The 14573-nt window shown below is 47.7% G+C and overlaps 5 protein-coding genes across 5 annotated transcripts; 1 reads left to right on the top strand and 4 right to left on the bottom strand.

Annotated features, from left to right (window-relative positions):
* Positions 1–118: 118 nt before the first annotated feature.
* Positions 119–2607, bottom strand: I303_104279 (uncharacterized protein; the record flags this gene model as incomplete). Its single annotated transcript, XM_018408040.1, has 3 exons — positions 119–2267; positions 2327–2412; positions 2479–2607. 3 exons carry the CDS (start codon positions 2605–2607, stop codon positions 119–121), a joined length of 2364 nt encoding a protein of 787 aa, XP_018263251.1.
* A 1583-nt stretch (positions 2608–4190) lies between these two features.
* Positions 4191–7490, bottom strand: I303_104278 (uncharacterized protein; the record flags this gene model as incomplete). Its single annotated transcript, XM_018408041.1, has 11 exons — positions 4191–4250; positions 4386–4668; positions 4756–4819; positions 4969–5384; positions 5514–5724; positions 5809–6092; positions 6200–6246; positions 6321–6414; positions 6533–6726; positions 6861–7100; positions 7254–7490. 11 exons carry the CDS (start codon positions 7488–7490, stop codon positions 4191–4193), a joined length of 2130 nt encoding a protein of 709 aa, XP_018263252.1.
* Positions 7491–8224: 734 nt separating this feature from the next.
* I303_104277 (histone chaperone ASF1) lies at positions 8225–9426 on the bottom strand (the record flags this gene model as incomplete). Its single annotated transcript, XM_018408042.1, has 5 exons — positions 8225–8426; positions 8570–8837; positions 9024–9098; positions 9171–9270; positions 9424–9426. 5 exons carry the CDS (start codon positions 9424–9426, stop codon positions 8225–8227), a joined length of 648 nt encoding a protein of 215 aa, XP_018263253.1.
* A 565-nt stretch (positions 9427–9991) lies between these two features.
* Positions 9992–12926, top strand: I303_104276 (N2,N2-dimethylguanosine tRNA methyltransferase; the record flags this gene model as incomplete). Its single annotated transcript, XM_018408043.1, has 11 exons — positions 9992–10304; positions 10417–10487; positions 10553–10647; positions 10723–11022; positions 11114–11238; positions 11296–11359; positions 11425–11625; positions 11707–11881; positions 11965–12099; positions 12191–12459; positions 12596–12926. The coding sequence occupies 11 exons, from the start codon at positions 9992–9994 to the stop codon at positions 12924–12926; spliced, it is 2079 nt and encodes a 692-aa protein (XP_018263254.1).
* Positions 12927–13194: 268 nt separating this feature from the next.
* Positions 13195–14510, bottom strand: I303_104275 (cytosolic Fe-S cluster assembly factor CFD1; the record flags this gene model as incomplete). Its single annotated transcript, XM_018408044.1, has 3 exons — positions 13195–13829; positions 13985–14332; positions 14432–14510. The coding sequence occupies 3 exons, from the start codon at positions 14508–14510 to the stop codon at positions 13195–13197; spliced, it is 1062 nt and encodes a 353-aa protein (XP_018263255.1).
* Positions 14511–14573: the final 63 nt, after the last annotated feature.

Raw genomic sequence — 14573 nt, 5'->3', positions numbered from 1 at the left:
ATATTGATGCTGAACAAGCAGACTAGATATTTGTTGTGGATGAGAAATATATACCTATATGATATGACATGCAAAAACCCTGATCCGAAATCCCATGACACTTGAACTTGTCCACCGATTACTGCTCTTCAAGGTTCAAAGAGTTGATAGCGTCTGGCAGGTCAAAGTGGAAGAACGGTGTTGACTTATCAACCAGCGGTACAGTCCTGTGCGAATTATCGCTTGTTCTTCTCTTGAAGGTTCCATCCTTGTTTAATCCCACTCCATGTATAGCTTTCTCATCTACGAACGAACCCCTGGAAGACGATGTTCCAGATCCAGATCCAGATGCACCTTGGTTTTGACCTTCGCCGAGCAGCTGTTCACCAGTCTCCAGATCCAGCGTTCGATTTATCGGGAAGCCATCGGAGTCTCTTTCAGGTTGAGGATGAGGACTGGCCACGTTTTCAAGGTTGGTGATGACTGCAGGGGCGACTTCAAGGGCCGTACCAGCTCGCGTATTTCCTTGGCCGAAGCCACCAGCAATCAACGCTCGTCTGATCCAAGGAGACAAGATACCGCAGAAATGGAATTCGACGGGAGCATCTGCCCATTTCTCCACTTCCACCCGAGTGTCAATCAAGTTCTGCACACCGGTAGTATCGAGGTTCGCCACAGCAGTGAAGTCGAGGATGACAGCTCGTAATTTAGGTTTGGATTGTTGTTCCTCGATCGCGGCTGCCGATTCATTCTTCTTAGGTCCCGGGTCGTTCCATGGTCGATCTCCAGCTGAGATACCTGAGAAATCTTTTCCTCGGCGGGTGTTGGCTTTGACGTAATGTACTATTCGGTCGTTGATCAAAGAGGCGTTGGGGTATAAGAAGGATTCCTCAAATCGGTAGATCACAACTCCAGGGGGGGGAGATTCTACGGGGATATCTTGATGGGCTTCAGAGCACAATGGCAAGTAGACATCTCGGATTTGATGACCGCCTTCAGGTGACTCAGGCTTGATTCTGACTCGACCGAGGAAATGTCCCTTCGGTCGTGCCAATCGAACAAGCAAGAGGACGATGGAAGTGGCGAGAGACCAGTAGATACCAGATTCGATGGTGTAGAATACCGACCAGAGGACAGCACCGACAAAGATGATGTATTCCAATGGTGAGACTCTCCAGAAACCGTACGAATGTTTAGGCGAAGCAACCAAATCAGCCACGGCGTGAATGATCAAGGCAGACAAGGCGGCGTTAGGGATCCAGTAGAAAGCAGGAGCAACAGCGTAGAGCGCGACGATGACGACGACACCGGTGGCAAGACCCGCAGCAGGGGTTCGAACACCGGCTTTGGACTTGAGAGCTGATCGAGAGAAAGAACCGGTGGAGGGGTAAGCGGAGAAAAGAGTACCGAGGGTGTTGTTTACTCCGATCGCGACTAATTCTTGGTTTGGGTTGATCTTGTATCCGTTTAATCGGCCGAAAGACTTGGCAATGGAGATGTGCTCCAACAACAAGATGATAGTAGCCACAGGGATGTGCGGACCAATGGCTCCGATTAATTCGCCAGTAATATGAGGTCGACCGACGTCTCGAAGACCGGAGGGCACGCTGCCGACGAGAGCGATTCGAGGTGTTTTGTGGTGAATGTTGACTCTCCAGGAGATGATGGTGTAGAGGATGATGACAAACGCGTGTCTGAAACAAGAGGCGAAGAAAGCGATTCGGGCTAATCTAGGCTTCTTTTGACCCAAGTAAGCGAATCCCCATTTTAGGAAGTACAGCATTGCTAATGCGGTCACACCGAATGCAGCATCCAGCGAACTATGCGGTAAGTTCTTCAGTGTGTTGATGATGACCTTGTAGGTTGCGTCTCGGGTATTGAAACGTTTGGCGAGACCGAACACGGCTGGGAATTGACCAGCAGCGATATTAAGAGCCGAACCAGTCATAAACCCTGAGACAGCTGGTTGAGGGATAAATTCCACCAACCACCCAAGTCGGAGTAATCCAATCGCTAACACGACGAAACCACAGATAAAAGCTAATGCGGTGGCGATGACCGGCGCAGAGTATAGATCTCCATATTTATCTTGAACAGCGGCGATGATGTTACCGGTTTCGAGCGACATGACGGCTACTGGACCGATTGATACATCCTTGGAGGTGGCGAAGAAAGCGTAAGTGAGTACACCGATGAAGGATGAGTAAAGACCATATTGGGCAGGGAGTAAGGCGATCTTGGCGTAAGACAATGATTGGGGTACCAGGACCATGCCCACGGTGATACCACTGCACATCGTCATTCTTAGTCAGCGTGGGTTTTAGCTGATCAAGCAAACACCACTCACGCAATAAGATCACCTAACAACCATGTCAGGTTGTACCGCGGCACCCATTGGATGAAGGGAAAGAGGGATAGCAGATAGGTTTTGACCTGTGGCAATCGTTTTATCAGTCATGTCTTCGTCGAACAAATGGGAAAGAAACGCGGGGCACTTACAGCTTGTCCAGCATCGGGAGTAGTACTCTTGGCCCAGCTGGTGACAGAGATGGTTTCAGGTGTCGAATCAGTGTACCCGAAGTAGTTCTTGACTCTGGTCTTGATATCTCTAGACTCGTAGGTGGCCATGATGAGTGGAGGTTGTGGTCTTGACCTAGACCTAGAGGAGGCAGGGGGAGGGGAGGGTGGTGGTGTCGGTGTGGGTTGCGAAATACGAATGAAAGGATGATCTGCGTCCGTATTCGTTATGCTAGATGGATTTGGATTTGGATTTCCTTCGGACGAAGTTTGCGTGAAGGGAGCCGTCTGTTTCTGTTTTCCTTTATTATTCCAAATTCTGTTCGTCCTGCTTATATATTCCATTCAGATGGATGATTCATCCAGATATCCCAAATCTTGCTGATCTTCACGGTCAAGAAAAAGAAAGACGAAAAAAGGTACAAGCGGGATGAGCACGTCTTCGTTGCGTCTTCGAATGAAATTGAGATGAGATCTGACGTGAGCGGAGCGATGAGTATGAATTGCAGAAGAGAGAGTCAAGAGTGAACTTTGATTTGGAATAAGATGGATACATTCACCGTAAAAATGGTGATCCAGTCAGTGTGTGCAGTAGTTAGAAGATCGATGTTCCACAAAACGCTTAGGTGATCAGTTAATCAAAATCTGGAATAGTTAATAATGCGTCATTTGCATGGTCTATCTGGAATTACCCCAGTTCTGACTCCATGCTTCCTTCTTCCCTGCCTCCCCGATAAGCAGGCGATCTGATCTGATCTGAGTGGAGTGACTTGAGTGAGCCATGTAAAAAGATTTTCAACGAGTTGCCAAAAAAGATGAAGGAATCGATGATGAAATGGCAATTAGCAGTCTAAAATTCAATGATGACTGATCACGCCATATCTCGTCTTACGGCCATTATGATTTTAGCGAACAAAAAGGCAGAAGCAAAGGCAGTCCTTTGGTCTTGGTACGTAACTTAATCCAGAATTCAGGGTCCAAGCAGTTTCCGGTCGTATAGGGTAGGGTGATTGGGTTTTATTCTCCGGTAACTGCGGCACGAGCACGAGCTTATTGAAAAGTGGAGGGCGATCACTAGGTTACGAATAATATTCTGTGGTCTGAGAAATATGGCGCAATCGATTCTTCTCTTCAAACAGCTGTCACTGTCTACCTGCGTGAGGAACCTCTTTGGACGAGTCCTGTCCGTCGATCGTCAGGCTCAGGTGAATGTCGCGGGAAATGAAGTTGGAGCGTGCCTGTAGATCCATCTTGCCCATATTAATGTCGCCATCAATCGTTATCAGCCTCGAATAATCTGAATCTGGAATTAGCAGCTTCAATCTATGTCTAATTCTGGTGTTCATATCCACTGTCAAGACGGTGCTAGCGTTCATCTGTGGAGCGAGAGTTCTATCACGCCTTCTATAGCGATAGATCACCCAATCGATCATACTGTCGATGGCGCTCCTGGACAAGGCCGACTACCGACTTACTCGAACCTATGGGCAGGAGTTCCCGCGCTGAATTGATGCTTGGCTTTCACAAGCACACCAAGCATCGTACAGACCTCTTGCTCGTGGCATGTCTTGTTCTGAGCTCCCTAGAACAGTTTTTGTGGTGAACATCTGCTGTAATCACAATGCAACGGAAGACGAAGGTATTTGCATTCAAGGTCCATTATCGTTCTGAGTAACTCTCGCTCCTTTCTGTCTCTACTGCACGCTCCCGAAATCAGGTATACAATTTTCCAGCGCTAGCGGAGTCGATCCACTCTATAACAGAAAAAGAGGATACAAAGTATCAGCATGGCACCCTTTTGTGAATACCACCAATTCCGGCGTGCAGGCTTCTTCGAGCTGGCCTGAATGGTGTGAGAAACTGTTATGGCTGGAGCATCAAAGACTTACTCGGATATAGCAGATCTTCGCCTGTACGCACTCCGTACTCGTGCAATTCGGTGTCCGTATCGACTTCTTCCCTTGATGCGCATTATACAATTGCACAAGCTCGCCGTTATCCAATTCCATCTGTTCCGTCACTCGGTGCCACCAAGTGGCGTTGAGCGATGCGTTCTCCGGCCAGTCGATAGCCGCTCCATAAGCTTCTCGAGTGTTGTATTCGTATTCGTAGATCGGTCCATTCTCAAGCTGGCCGTCTAGGTCGCTGTACGTCGATACGTTCGAATACCACCTAGACAAAATGATCAACTTAGGTGGGAGCTTGTGCTTTGCTGCAGGGCCCTGCGCACGTTTTGAGCCGCACTGCCCAGGGACTCACGTGTGTGCGTCGAGAATCTCCCATGTATCAGCATCAACTTCGTACATCCTAAAACCGGAGTTCACTTTGTGCCAAACAAGTTATCAGTAAGTCAGCAATCAGCCAGTCAACCAATGTGGTGACATTGATGAATGATGGATTTACGCATAGACTCCTATGGTAGCAGAGTGGCTATAATATTGTTCGCGGCGGACAGATCTGAGATCGACTTACTATCTTGAGAAGGCGTCAACGAAGGAGCTATCCACGCCACATTCTGAGCATTCTCCACTGAGATCTCCGTGCCATTTTGCGAGTAATACACAAGATGTTGATCTTCATGACTATGTCCCCAGAAGATCGCCGCTATCGTCTGACTGTACCTATCTACGATCTGGTAGAACGCATCAGTCGGTCCGGGTAAAGCATTCGTACCGTCCCATCCCGATAAAACATGTCCAACGATATACACTCTCGAGCCACAATCTTCAGCCTCTTGAAGTTCAGAAGCCAGGAATCTGAGGAACCCGAAATTGTCGCTTTTACTACTGTTGATATAGGCGAAGACGTTGGTTTTGTACCACAAGTCAGTGTTCAGGGTGATTATCTTCAGATTCTTGGCGTGCTGAATGGAGTAGCCACCGTAATGCCTAGAAATCCCAGGTCAGCCATATCAGCGGAGATGGATTCACGCAATACTTGAGAGGACCAATCCCGTATAGGAAGTTGGTAAAGCAAGGGAGAGTGCGGCGGACTGTATAGTATAACGTAGCGCTTACGCTTTGGCTTGTTGGGCAGCTTTGTCGTCTATCCAATCGTTGTGTCTCCACAGAGAGGACAGATGCTCGTAGTTCCAAGTAAATTGCTCCTTCACTTCGCCAGGTAAGGTATTGGGAGAATCGAAATCTGAAGCGTATGAATCATGATTACCGATCGCCGCGTACATCGGCGAAGAAGGGTTCAGAGTCCTTTTCCATAGATCATAAACCGCTAGAGTGGGCCAGTGGATTTAGCTACAGTACTGTAATTGATGACATACGTAGTATGTATAAGAGGTGGTATTGTGATACTGACCAGCTTCCGTATACATGACATACTCTTGACTTTCTTGGTATAAAGGACCATGAGAAACGATATCTCCCGTAAAGATAGTCATGTTGAAGACATCGGCTCCATCCTCGGCGGCGTCGGTACCTGTCAGGACTGGGATAGCTTGGACAGCAGCTGCAGCGAGAGACCAAGGTGTATCGCATGAGAAGTAACCGAATCTCGGAGCCGAGACCGAAGGCTGAAAACCTGCCTGAAGTGCTTCTACTGGATTATCGTTTCGGCAGCATGTACCCGAAGTACAATTGGCTCTGTAGCATATCAGGATTGATCTCAGCACTCGCAGTGCGTAGAGCGTGCCATTGTTCCATCATCCTGCTCTGCTCGAGATATGGTCCATACAGTTCGGCAGACTCACTCGGACCCAGTCGCATATCGCGGATCGAGATGTAAATTAGAGATATGCTTTTAATGGCAAATCCATATGCCTCAGTCAGCCTTGCTGGATCCGTCAGTCACAGTAGAGGATGAGAGCGTACCAGAACTTTGATTCTATTGGTACCTTTCGATTCGGGCAGAACCACATTGGAGGGTTTAGGTTTACTCCAAAATTCACTTGCATCGAATTTGGGTCTGTTGTGATAAATGTACGATGAAATACGTCGCGGGAGGGATCAGGCAGTCGAGGCAATTGATAGTGGTCAGTGGTGATATCGTTTTCAACTATGTTAAATGGTTTGATGCCACTCACAGAGGTGGTTTCTCGCATTTGCTCACACCCAAAAATTGATGGCACAAGAATTGACCGTCCGAGCCACTCAGATCTGCATACGCAAGGACCTGAGCGTAATATGGTCCATTGCTGTTTTGGGAGTATCGCAGACAGTCATCTGTCGAGCCGAATTCGTAATCGTTGCACAGGTTTACCAATAACTTGGGGATAAGCTGAGGTCAAACCATTTATCAGTCAAAGTCGAACCCTCGATGCCTTCAGATAGACAAATCAGATATCCCGTCTAATCGGGTGAAATAAAACCAGTGGTGGAGGATGAAAGGAGTAGACGACGCAGGATACCCACTCTGGGAGCTTGTTTAGTCAATGATCCAGCAGAGACCATAGCGTCGGTACATTTTGTGCAATTTGATCGACTATCCCCTTCCTCGGATCCAGCAATTATACTTTGAACATCAGCGAGCACACTCTCATAGAGCTTGTCCGCTTCTTCGCCCTCGAGGGTCGTAGCGGGATAGTTGTCTTTAGTAGAAGTATCGTTCGGGATCTTATCTGGGCTGGTAAGGTCGAGAGGGTATGTCGTATTCTGGAAATACAGTATAATCGGATGAAATGAGTGGATGTAAAACAAGTCAAGGTACATAGATCAGCTCCACTATGTCTTCCACATTGTGATATCATGAGAGAGGAGGCCGAAGTCCAGTGATATAAATGTGGCTATGTAGATGCGTCAACCTACGAAGACTAGGTCAGTGACAACCGGCTGAACTTGGGAGACGGTCTGTGTAGGTTCATTCCAGTAACTCAGGAATAGGCTGGTGGGGAAAATGCCTGAAGCGGTATAGGTCTCTGGGCCGAGAGAGAGTTGCGCCTCGATTCTCGAATTTTCGCTCCCAGCGCTTGATTGCGGTGATGCAGAACTCAAAGTCAAAGTCAAGAGGATGGGTAACAGTGCGGATCTTGAGTGAAGGAACATGTCGGATCTTCCATACGAAGGATAAAGATCTGGAGGAATGGAAGACGAATGAATGACTAGCGACAGGAAAAATATGGACGCTGAGAATATTATCGATCATGAGCTCCTTCAAGTCTGCTTATATATAACATTTACTTGCAAGAGTATCGCTATGCAAAAGTATCGCTATGCAAAAGTATGACAATTCTGACCAGTGATTTGGCTCGATGTAGCTCCTTTCATTAAACATGAAACATGCCTAAACACGGACACAAACACAAATGTACATATACGGGGTCCGGCCGAAAGGGAATCTGTTCAGCTCGATCATCCGGGATCGCTCGGTCAGCAATTGGCTGTGCACAAGTACAGTGTTACAATACGCACTAGGATGTTGTACTATTTGAATGGCTGGCTCGTGTGATCGACAACGATCATCCCTCAAAACATGAATGACAGTATACATGGCAGTGTATACCATTTAGCGTTCAGAAAAAGCTCGTTTTATCCCTTTGTGTATGCATTCGAAACAGTATGCGAGTGTGTTTCAAGCCCTTCCTGAAACGCCGGAGATTTTGCCTATCCTGAATCGCATGGGATGCCGGTAGACCTGCTAAAGAGGGTCGAATCACACATGGTACATGCTGCATTCTAGACAGACCAATAGATTGCCCTCTAGACGCCGGCCAGCTTTGGATCTTCCGTTATCTGATCAGCTTCCTTCCTTGGGCCGACTGGAATACATCAGATACATGCTACGACATCTCGACATCTTGTCCCCCTCCTTCGCCCACCACTCCAGCTACTTTCTGCACAGGCGGCGGTAATGGAGCAGAGAACATTTCCGGATTACCGCCTGACGGAGGCAGTTCCGCTCCGTTACCATTCAAACCGCTACCAAATGAGGGGGAGTCGTACGGCGATGCCTGTGGTGCCGAGTCCCACGGATTTTGGAATCTAATGTGATATGCAACAACGGCATCAGCAAATCAGATAGAGCTCAAACCTCCAGACATGGGAGGAATGATCATTCTTGATGGGTACAGAGACTAAAAGAGGGCACAGAAGCAAGACATTAGATTAGCAGAACGCAAACTCACCTGGTCACTTTCGGTTTCTCAATCAAAACATTCCTATACAGCTTCTCCCACTGTACGCTAGGTGGCGGGTTTTCTTTCCATTCTTCCTCCTCGTAATATGTATTCACGTAATATCCCACTCTGACAAATTCTTTTTCCCTATATGATGCAGTTATGATAATTACTGTTACGCCTAATATCTCTTCGGACTCGACGGACGGTAAGAGATGATGTGCTGGAGCGGGTGCTTGGAAGTCGAATGCATTTATCCCTGCTGGTATCGGTCCGACTGTAACGCAGGTGCATAGTTGAGCGGCGAAGAGAAAAAGTCATCAAAGTCGATCACCATAAGAAGGAAGGTATCGCCAGATAATTACGAGTGGAAATCGAATCAGTCCATTGTAGAATAAGGGCAAACGCTTTGTCAGCGCTTCTTGTACTGTGGGGTAATCAAGCCACTTTTCGCCAGACTCACCCGAACAATTGTCTAGCTCTTGGTCGAATTCTTCTGATTTTGCTGATCCGACATATATCAATCGCCAATCGAGGTCTGAAACGATGGAGCAGCAAGGCGGTCAGCTGTGAACGATGCCAGTACCTCATGATTCAGTGGTTGACATACCTTCTGCTAGTGGTGCTATTGCCTCGAACTTGATTCGGAAGTGATACGGATCATCGAATTTCGCGGGATTGTTCACCAACTCAATATTACGGATGTTGACCTGAGGTCAAGTATGGGATCAGCTCGGTGCGACGAGACGATGCGGCAATAAGGGTAAATGAGCGGACTCACGATAGACTAGAATTAGCATAGGAGAAGAAGTTTCATGAGTCAGCTCTGGACTGCCTGATTTGCAAGGCAGGGACGGATTTACCATTTTGTGATGAGGTCCGGAGTATCAGAGAAGCCAGCTTCAGATGAACGACGGCGATGATAAATGATATTTGATCGTGTATCTGAGTAATCGTGAGCCTTTGAGTATATATGCAGAGACAGCTCGACTCTTTTGATGCGATGTTTAGATGGGTTGATTTGTGAAAGTATAATATATGCCTCTGATGTCAGAGGAAGAGCAAGAATGATCATAAATCAACTTGAACCGACAGGACGCGACTCTGACGAGTGAGAGACGCGATTCATAGACATTGAAGAGGGCTGAAATGATGACGTGGAGTAATGTTCTACTCACTTGATCCTTATCACTCATCCCGTTATTCTTCCCCATTCACCCTCCACTCTGGCAACCAAAGTTAAAGATTAATTTCGAGATTGACTTTTGACTTTTTTGACTTTTGATTCGACTTGAGCAACCAGTCACCAGCTGATATCACAGCTTAGGAGTAGGGCTTATGATCATCAGATCGACTATCCTACGATCTTACATATCACTGCTACCGATACAAACCGGACTCCAAGCGCAACGACTGCAAAAGATACGCAAAATGTCGACATCAACAACGCCGTCCTCGGAAATCCCATATACCGTACCTCTGAAAGATGGGATTCCTAAAGGACATACGACACATACCGAATCAACAACAACCATTTTCCTGCCGAAAGAAGGAGCTTTCTTGAACCCTGTTCAACACTACAATCGAGATATGAGTGTCGCTGTTATCCGAGCATGGAACGAGCTGAGAAAGGAGGAACAGGAAACTAAGTTTAGGAATAAATTGGCAAAGACTGGAGGTGTACCTAAGAAGAAGAAGGGGAAGAGTAAAGAGGCTGCGAAAGAAGAAGGGGGAGGAGAGAAGGGTCAGTTGTGTGGTCAAGCTTTCTCATATCTTGGACAACAGCTGACATAAGTCCATGACCAACGCGTTTCATCCTTATGTGAACATTGGTTCTCCCCCATTACCGGGTATAGCTGCCGCAGATCCAGAGACTTTGGCCGAGAACTCGTTGAACGAACAGCCAACAGCGGGTCCTTCAACAGAGGTCAGCCGCTCTCTCAGCATGGACAGACTAAATCAATTCGCTCACAATCCTCACATTTTGCGTAGCGCAAATTCAGGCCGCCGTCTATCAACATCCTTGAAGCTCTGGCTGCTACCGGTCTGCGATCGATCAGATATGCCAAGGAGATACCCAACGTCAAGTGAGCTGGATGACCTGTTTCATGTCGATGTCAATGGGAAAAGGCTGCCAGCTGATTCAGCTCATCAATCGATAGGTTTGTGCTAGCCAACGACCTTTCGCCCTCCGCTTGTGAAGCTATGCGACGTAATGTGGAGTTCAATGGAGTCGGAGAGTATTCCCTTCCGCCAAGACAGCCTTGGGTGCCCAAATCAGCGGAGAATGGTGATACTTCGAAGGCTGAGAATGGAGATGAGCCTATGAAAGAGGAAGAACAAGTGAAAAAAGCGGAAGAGCCTAAACAGCTGATAGGGGAGGATGGTCTAGAGATCAAAGATAAAGTTGGGAGGAGGCCCGGATGTCGGGGTCGAGTCAAGATCAATGAGGGAGATGCTTGGTGAGTTCAACATCACCGGATACTTCCTGACCTGCATTTGGACCCTACGAGCCGCAGGGTGAAGCTGACTAGTCATCTGCTTATATTGCAGCGCTTTTATGTATTCGCATAGATCTCCCATTGGACCATCTTCTCGAGTGGACGTGGTGGACCTGGATCCGTACGGTACAGCAGCGCCTTTCATAGATGCTGCCATAGGTAGCATTTCGGACGGGGGTAAGCTCTTCCATCATCTACAGTGCTTCTAAGCTAAGTTTGTTATTTGGCAATTAGGGTTGTTGGCTATAACTTGCACGGACTTAGCTGTTCTTGCAGGACAACAGTACCCCGAGAAATGGTGAGCGACTGCCTCTGCGTAGATGCTGTTCTCATCGGCTGAGCGGATTTGATCGCTGTTTCTAGTTATTCGAATTACGGAGGAACCAACGTCCATGCTGAATACACCCACGAAGCTGCATTACGATTAGTGCTGCATTCACTAGCGACGTGCGCAGCGAGATACGGAAGGTATATCACACCATTATTATCGTTCTCCATCGATTTCTACGTGAGGCTTTTCGTTAGGATCAACACAGGTCCAGAGCAGGTCAAGAGGGTAGCTAGGTACGTTTGTCATATGAAGGGCGGGCGTCATCAATTCGGGCAGATCGACAAAGCTGATATTGCCTTCTTCTCGGACGGTAGTAAGAGCGGGGTGGTGTTCACGTGTAATTTCTGCGAATCGTCGGTCACCCAGCCATTTGGAAGGATAGTGGAAAGGGAAACCTCGAAAGGAGTGGTCAGAGAGACTTTCAAGACTCATGCTGGACCTACACCCAAGAATGGAAGTAATTGCGAAGAATGCGGCGGGACGATGCATGTGAGTAGTGTTGACATCAAGACCCTCTGGCTATTGTCCATATGAAGAGAATTTATCACAACTAACTGTCAATACCCATGCAGCTTGGTGGACCTCTGTGGCTCGGACCAATCCAAGATCCGACTTTCGCCAAGCGAGTCATCACCGAGATTTCCGCTCAGGAGAAAGAATACAAGACATTCCCTAGGATGTTAGGGATGCTTTCGCTTGCTGCTCAGGTGGGTCCCAATCCAGACGAACAACCATACCGCCGTGGTGATCGATGGCTGTCTCAATACTCATTGATTTGACTAATACGTTGCATTTCAGGAATTACCCGACCCCTTCTTCTTCACTGCTAACAGGATAGCCAAGAGTGTCCACTTACCATCTTTACCGTTGAACAAAATCCTCTCGGCCCTGTTGAATGCGGGATACAAAGTCTCCCGGTCTCACGCTCAAGCGGGAGCCATCAAGACGAATGCTCCACGATCATTCATCTATGATATCCTGCGAGAGGAAGCAAAGACCAATCCGATTCGGATCGATAAGATCGCGGAAGGTAGTCCGGCGCGAGTCTTGATCGCTAAAGCCATGACGTGAGTTTGTAGAATCAGGATCAAAATCAAGATCAGGATCAGGATTAGGCAATAACGAGCAGTTGATCTGATCTGCGCAGCAGGGGCATAGAAAGCTGTCTGCACATAAGCTGACGAATTATATCAATGGTTTCAGGCATACTATCGATTTCACACCTCATCCAGATGCGTCCCTCGAAAGAACAGGCAAAGAGACGTTCTACCAGATCAATCCTCTGCCGAATTGGGGTCCCGCGCCGAGGGCTAAGTCTATTCAGGTGAATGTGACTGGGCCTGTGAAAGACAATAAGAGGAAGGTTGAAGAAGCGCTGGAAAATGCCATGGACAGTAAGAAAGTCAAAGTCGACGGGACTGAGAGCGAGGCGATAAGGGGGAGTGTTGAGGGTATCGAGATTGACAGTAAGGATGAGGTGCTCCAGGGAGAGAATCAAGGTGGACAAGAAGAAGAGGAGATGATGAATCTGTAAATCCATTCAGGACCAGAGAGGTGTCTCGCAGCAGATGATATTGGTGTGACGTGTCGCGCATGAGGTGTTTGTGCATGTCCTTGAGTTTGTATGTATCTATAATGCATAATGCATGTTTGGAGATCGTGAGCATGCCGATATCTATATTGGGCTGGATCCGACTTGAGCCGTTGAGCTAAGGGGTTATTATGTGATTACAAGTACAGGTACAAGTACAACATGGAGATACAATTGATCGTGAGCCGACATGAAGGTTGATCAATTCAAATTATTGATTCTCCAGCCTGTGTCTGATCTGGCTTTTCCTCTCTTCGATCCGCTCTATTAGTTTATCCGTAATTCCTTTCCACACCTTAGAACTTGCCGTGGCATTATACTTGTCCAATAAGGGGAATTGGCTTTGTGTCGTTGTTGCATTTTCATCGGATCCATTTCCATTTCCATCCCCATGCCCACTCCCATTCCCGTTCAGAGTGTTGTTGTTGCTGACGTCTGCGGTATCATCGGAACCACGATTACTGTTTCCATCCTCGTTCTGAGCGGCTGCAGGGATTTCACCTTTACTAACGCTATCCAGCAATTTAACCAAATTCGTATCTATCGGCACTTTACCCAAGTATCCCAGATTCTCTTTGGTAGCTAGTTCAGATACTTTATTTTGACCTCCGTAGATATCTGAGATCTCGTCGCAGCATGGACAGACGTATCCGGACATGTTCTCGACGAGCCCCATCACTGGTAGACTGAGTTTCCGGGTGAAGGAGAGGGATTTTATGGTATCGTTTATGCTGGTGACTTGGGGTGTGGTGATCAGGATAGAAGTTGGAGTTGTGGGTTTGAGTAATGTGGGAGCGAAGAGTGGATGTAAGTGTGTTAGGAGACTGATATGTTCGTCGGATGTTCCTGCGTAGTAGGTGGGTGTTAGCAATCCCAGGCAGCCTGCGTTGTCATTTGCGGTCTAAAGACTTTTATGAAGCCGAACATGGTGATACAGTCATGCAAACAAATACAACAATACGACAGAGGGGTTGGACGTGCATCGAGAAGGGTTCACTCACCAGGCGGAGTATCCACTACGAGATAATCCAGTTCACCCCACCGCACTTCACTCAAGAACTGCCTTATCATCCCGTCTTTCTTCGGGCCTCGCCATACGACGGAATCACCTCTGTCTTTCAACAGAAAGCCTATACTCATCACGCCCAGCCTCTTCTCGGCATCCACATATACGGGTACCCACCCTGCGGACGATTGATGCACTGTAGCATCGGGTATATCTAGTCCCACCATGCGAGGTAACGAAGGTCCAGTTATGTCTAGATCGAGAAGACCTACTCGGGTCGAAGGCGATTGCGAGAGGAGGGAGAGTGCGAGTTGTACGGATGATGATGATTTGCCCACACCACCTAGAAGTCGAAACATAACCAGGCTCATGCATCAGCACCGGTTTAAGCCAGACCTTCTCTTTCTTCTCTTGAAAGGGGGAGGAAGAACGAAGGACTCACCTTTGCCGGATAGGACAATGATGATGTTCTTGACGGAAGCCAATCGACGGGAAACGGGAGTTTCGATGGGCGTGGACATATTGTGCAGAACGAGGTCTACTTCTCAGCGGGAGCGACTGTTTTGTGCCGTTGATTCGATTAT

The sequence above is a fragment of the Kwoniella dejecticola genome, chromosome 5 (genome assembly GCF_000512565.2).
Source record: "Kwoniella dejecticola CBS 10117 chromosome 5, complete sequence".
Taxonomy (NCBI): domain Eukaryota; kingdom Fungi; phylum Basidiomycota; class Tremellomycetes; order Tremellales; family Cryptococcaceae; genus Kwoniella; species Kwoniella dejecticola.
Note: the sequence above shows the minus strand (reverse complement) of the source record. Positions and strands in the feature narration are given on the sequence as shown.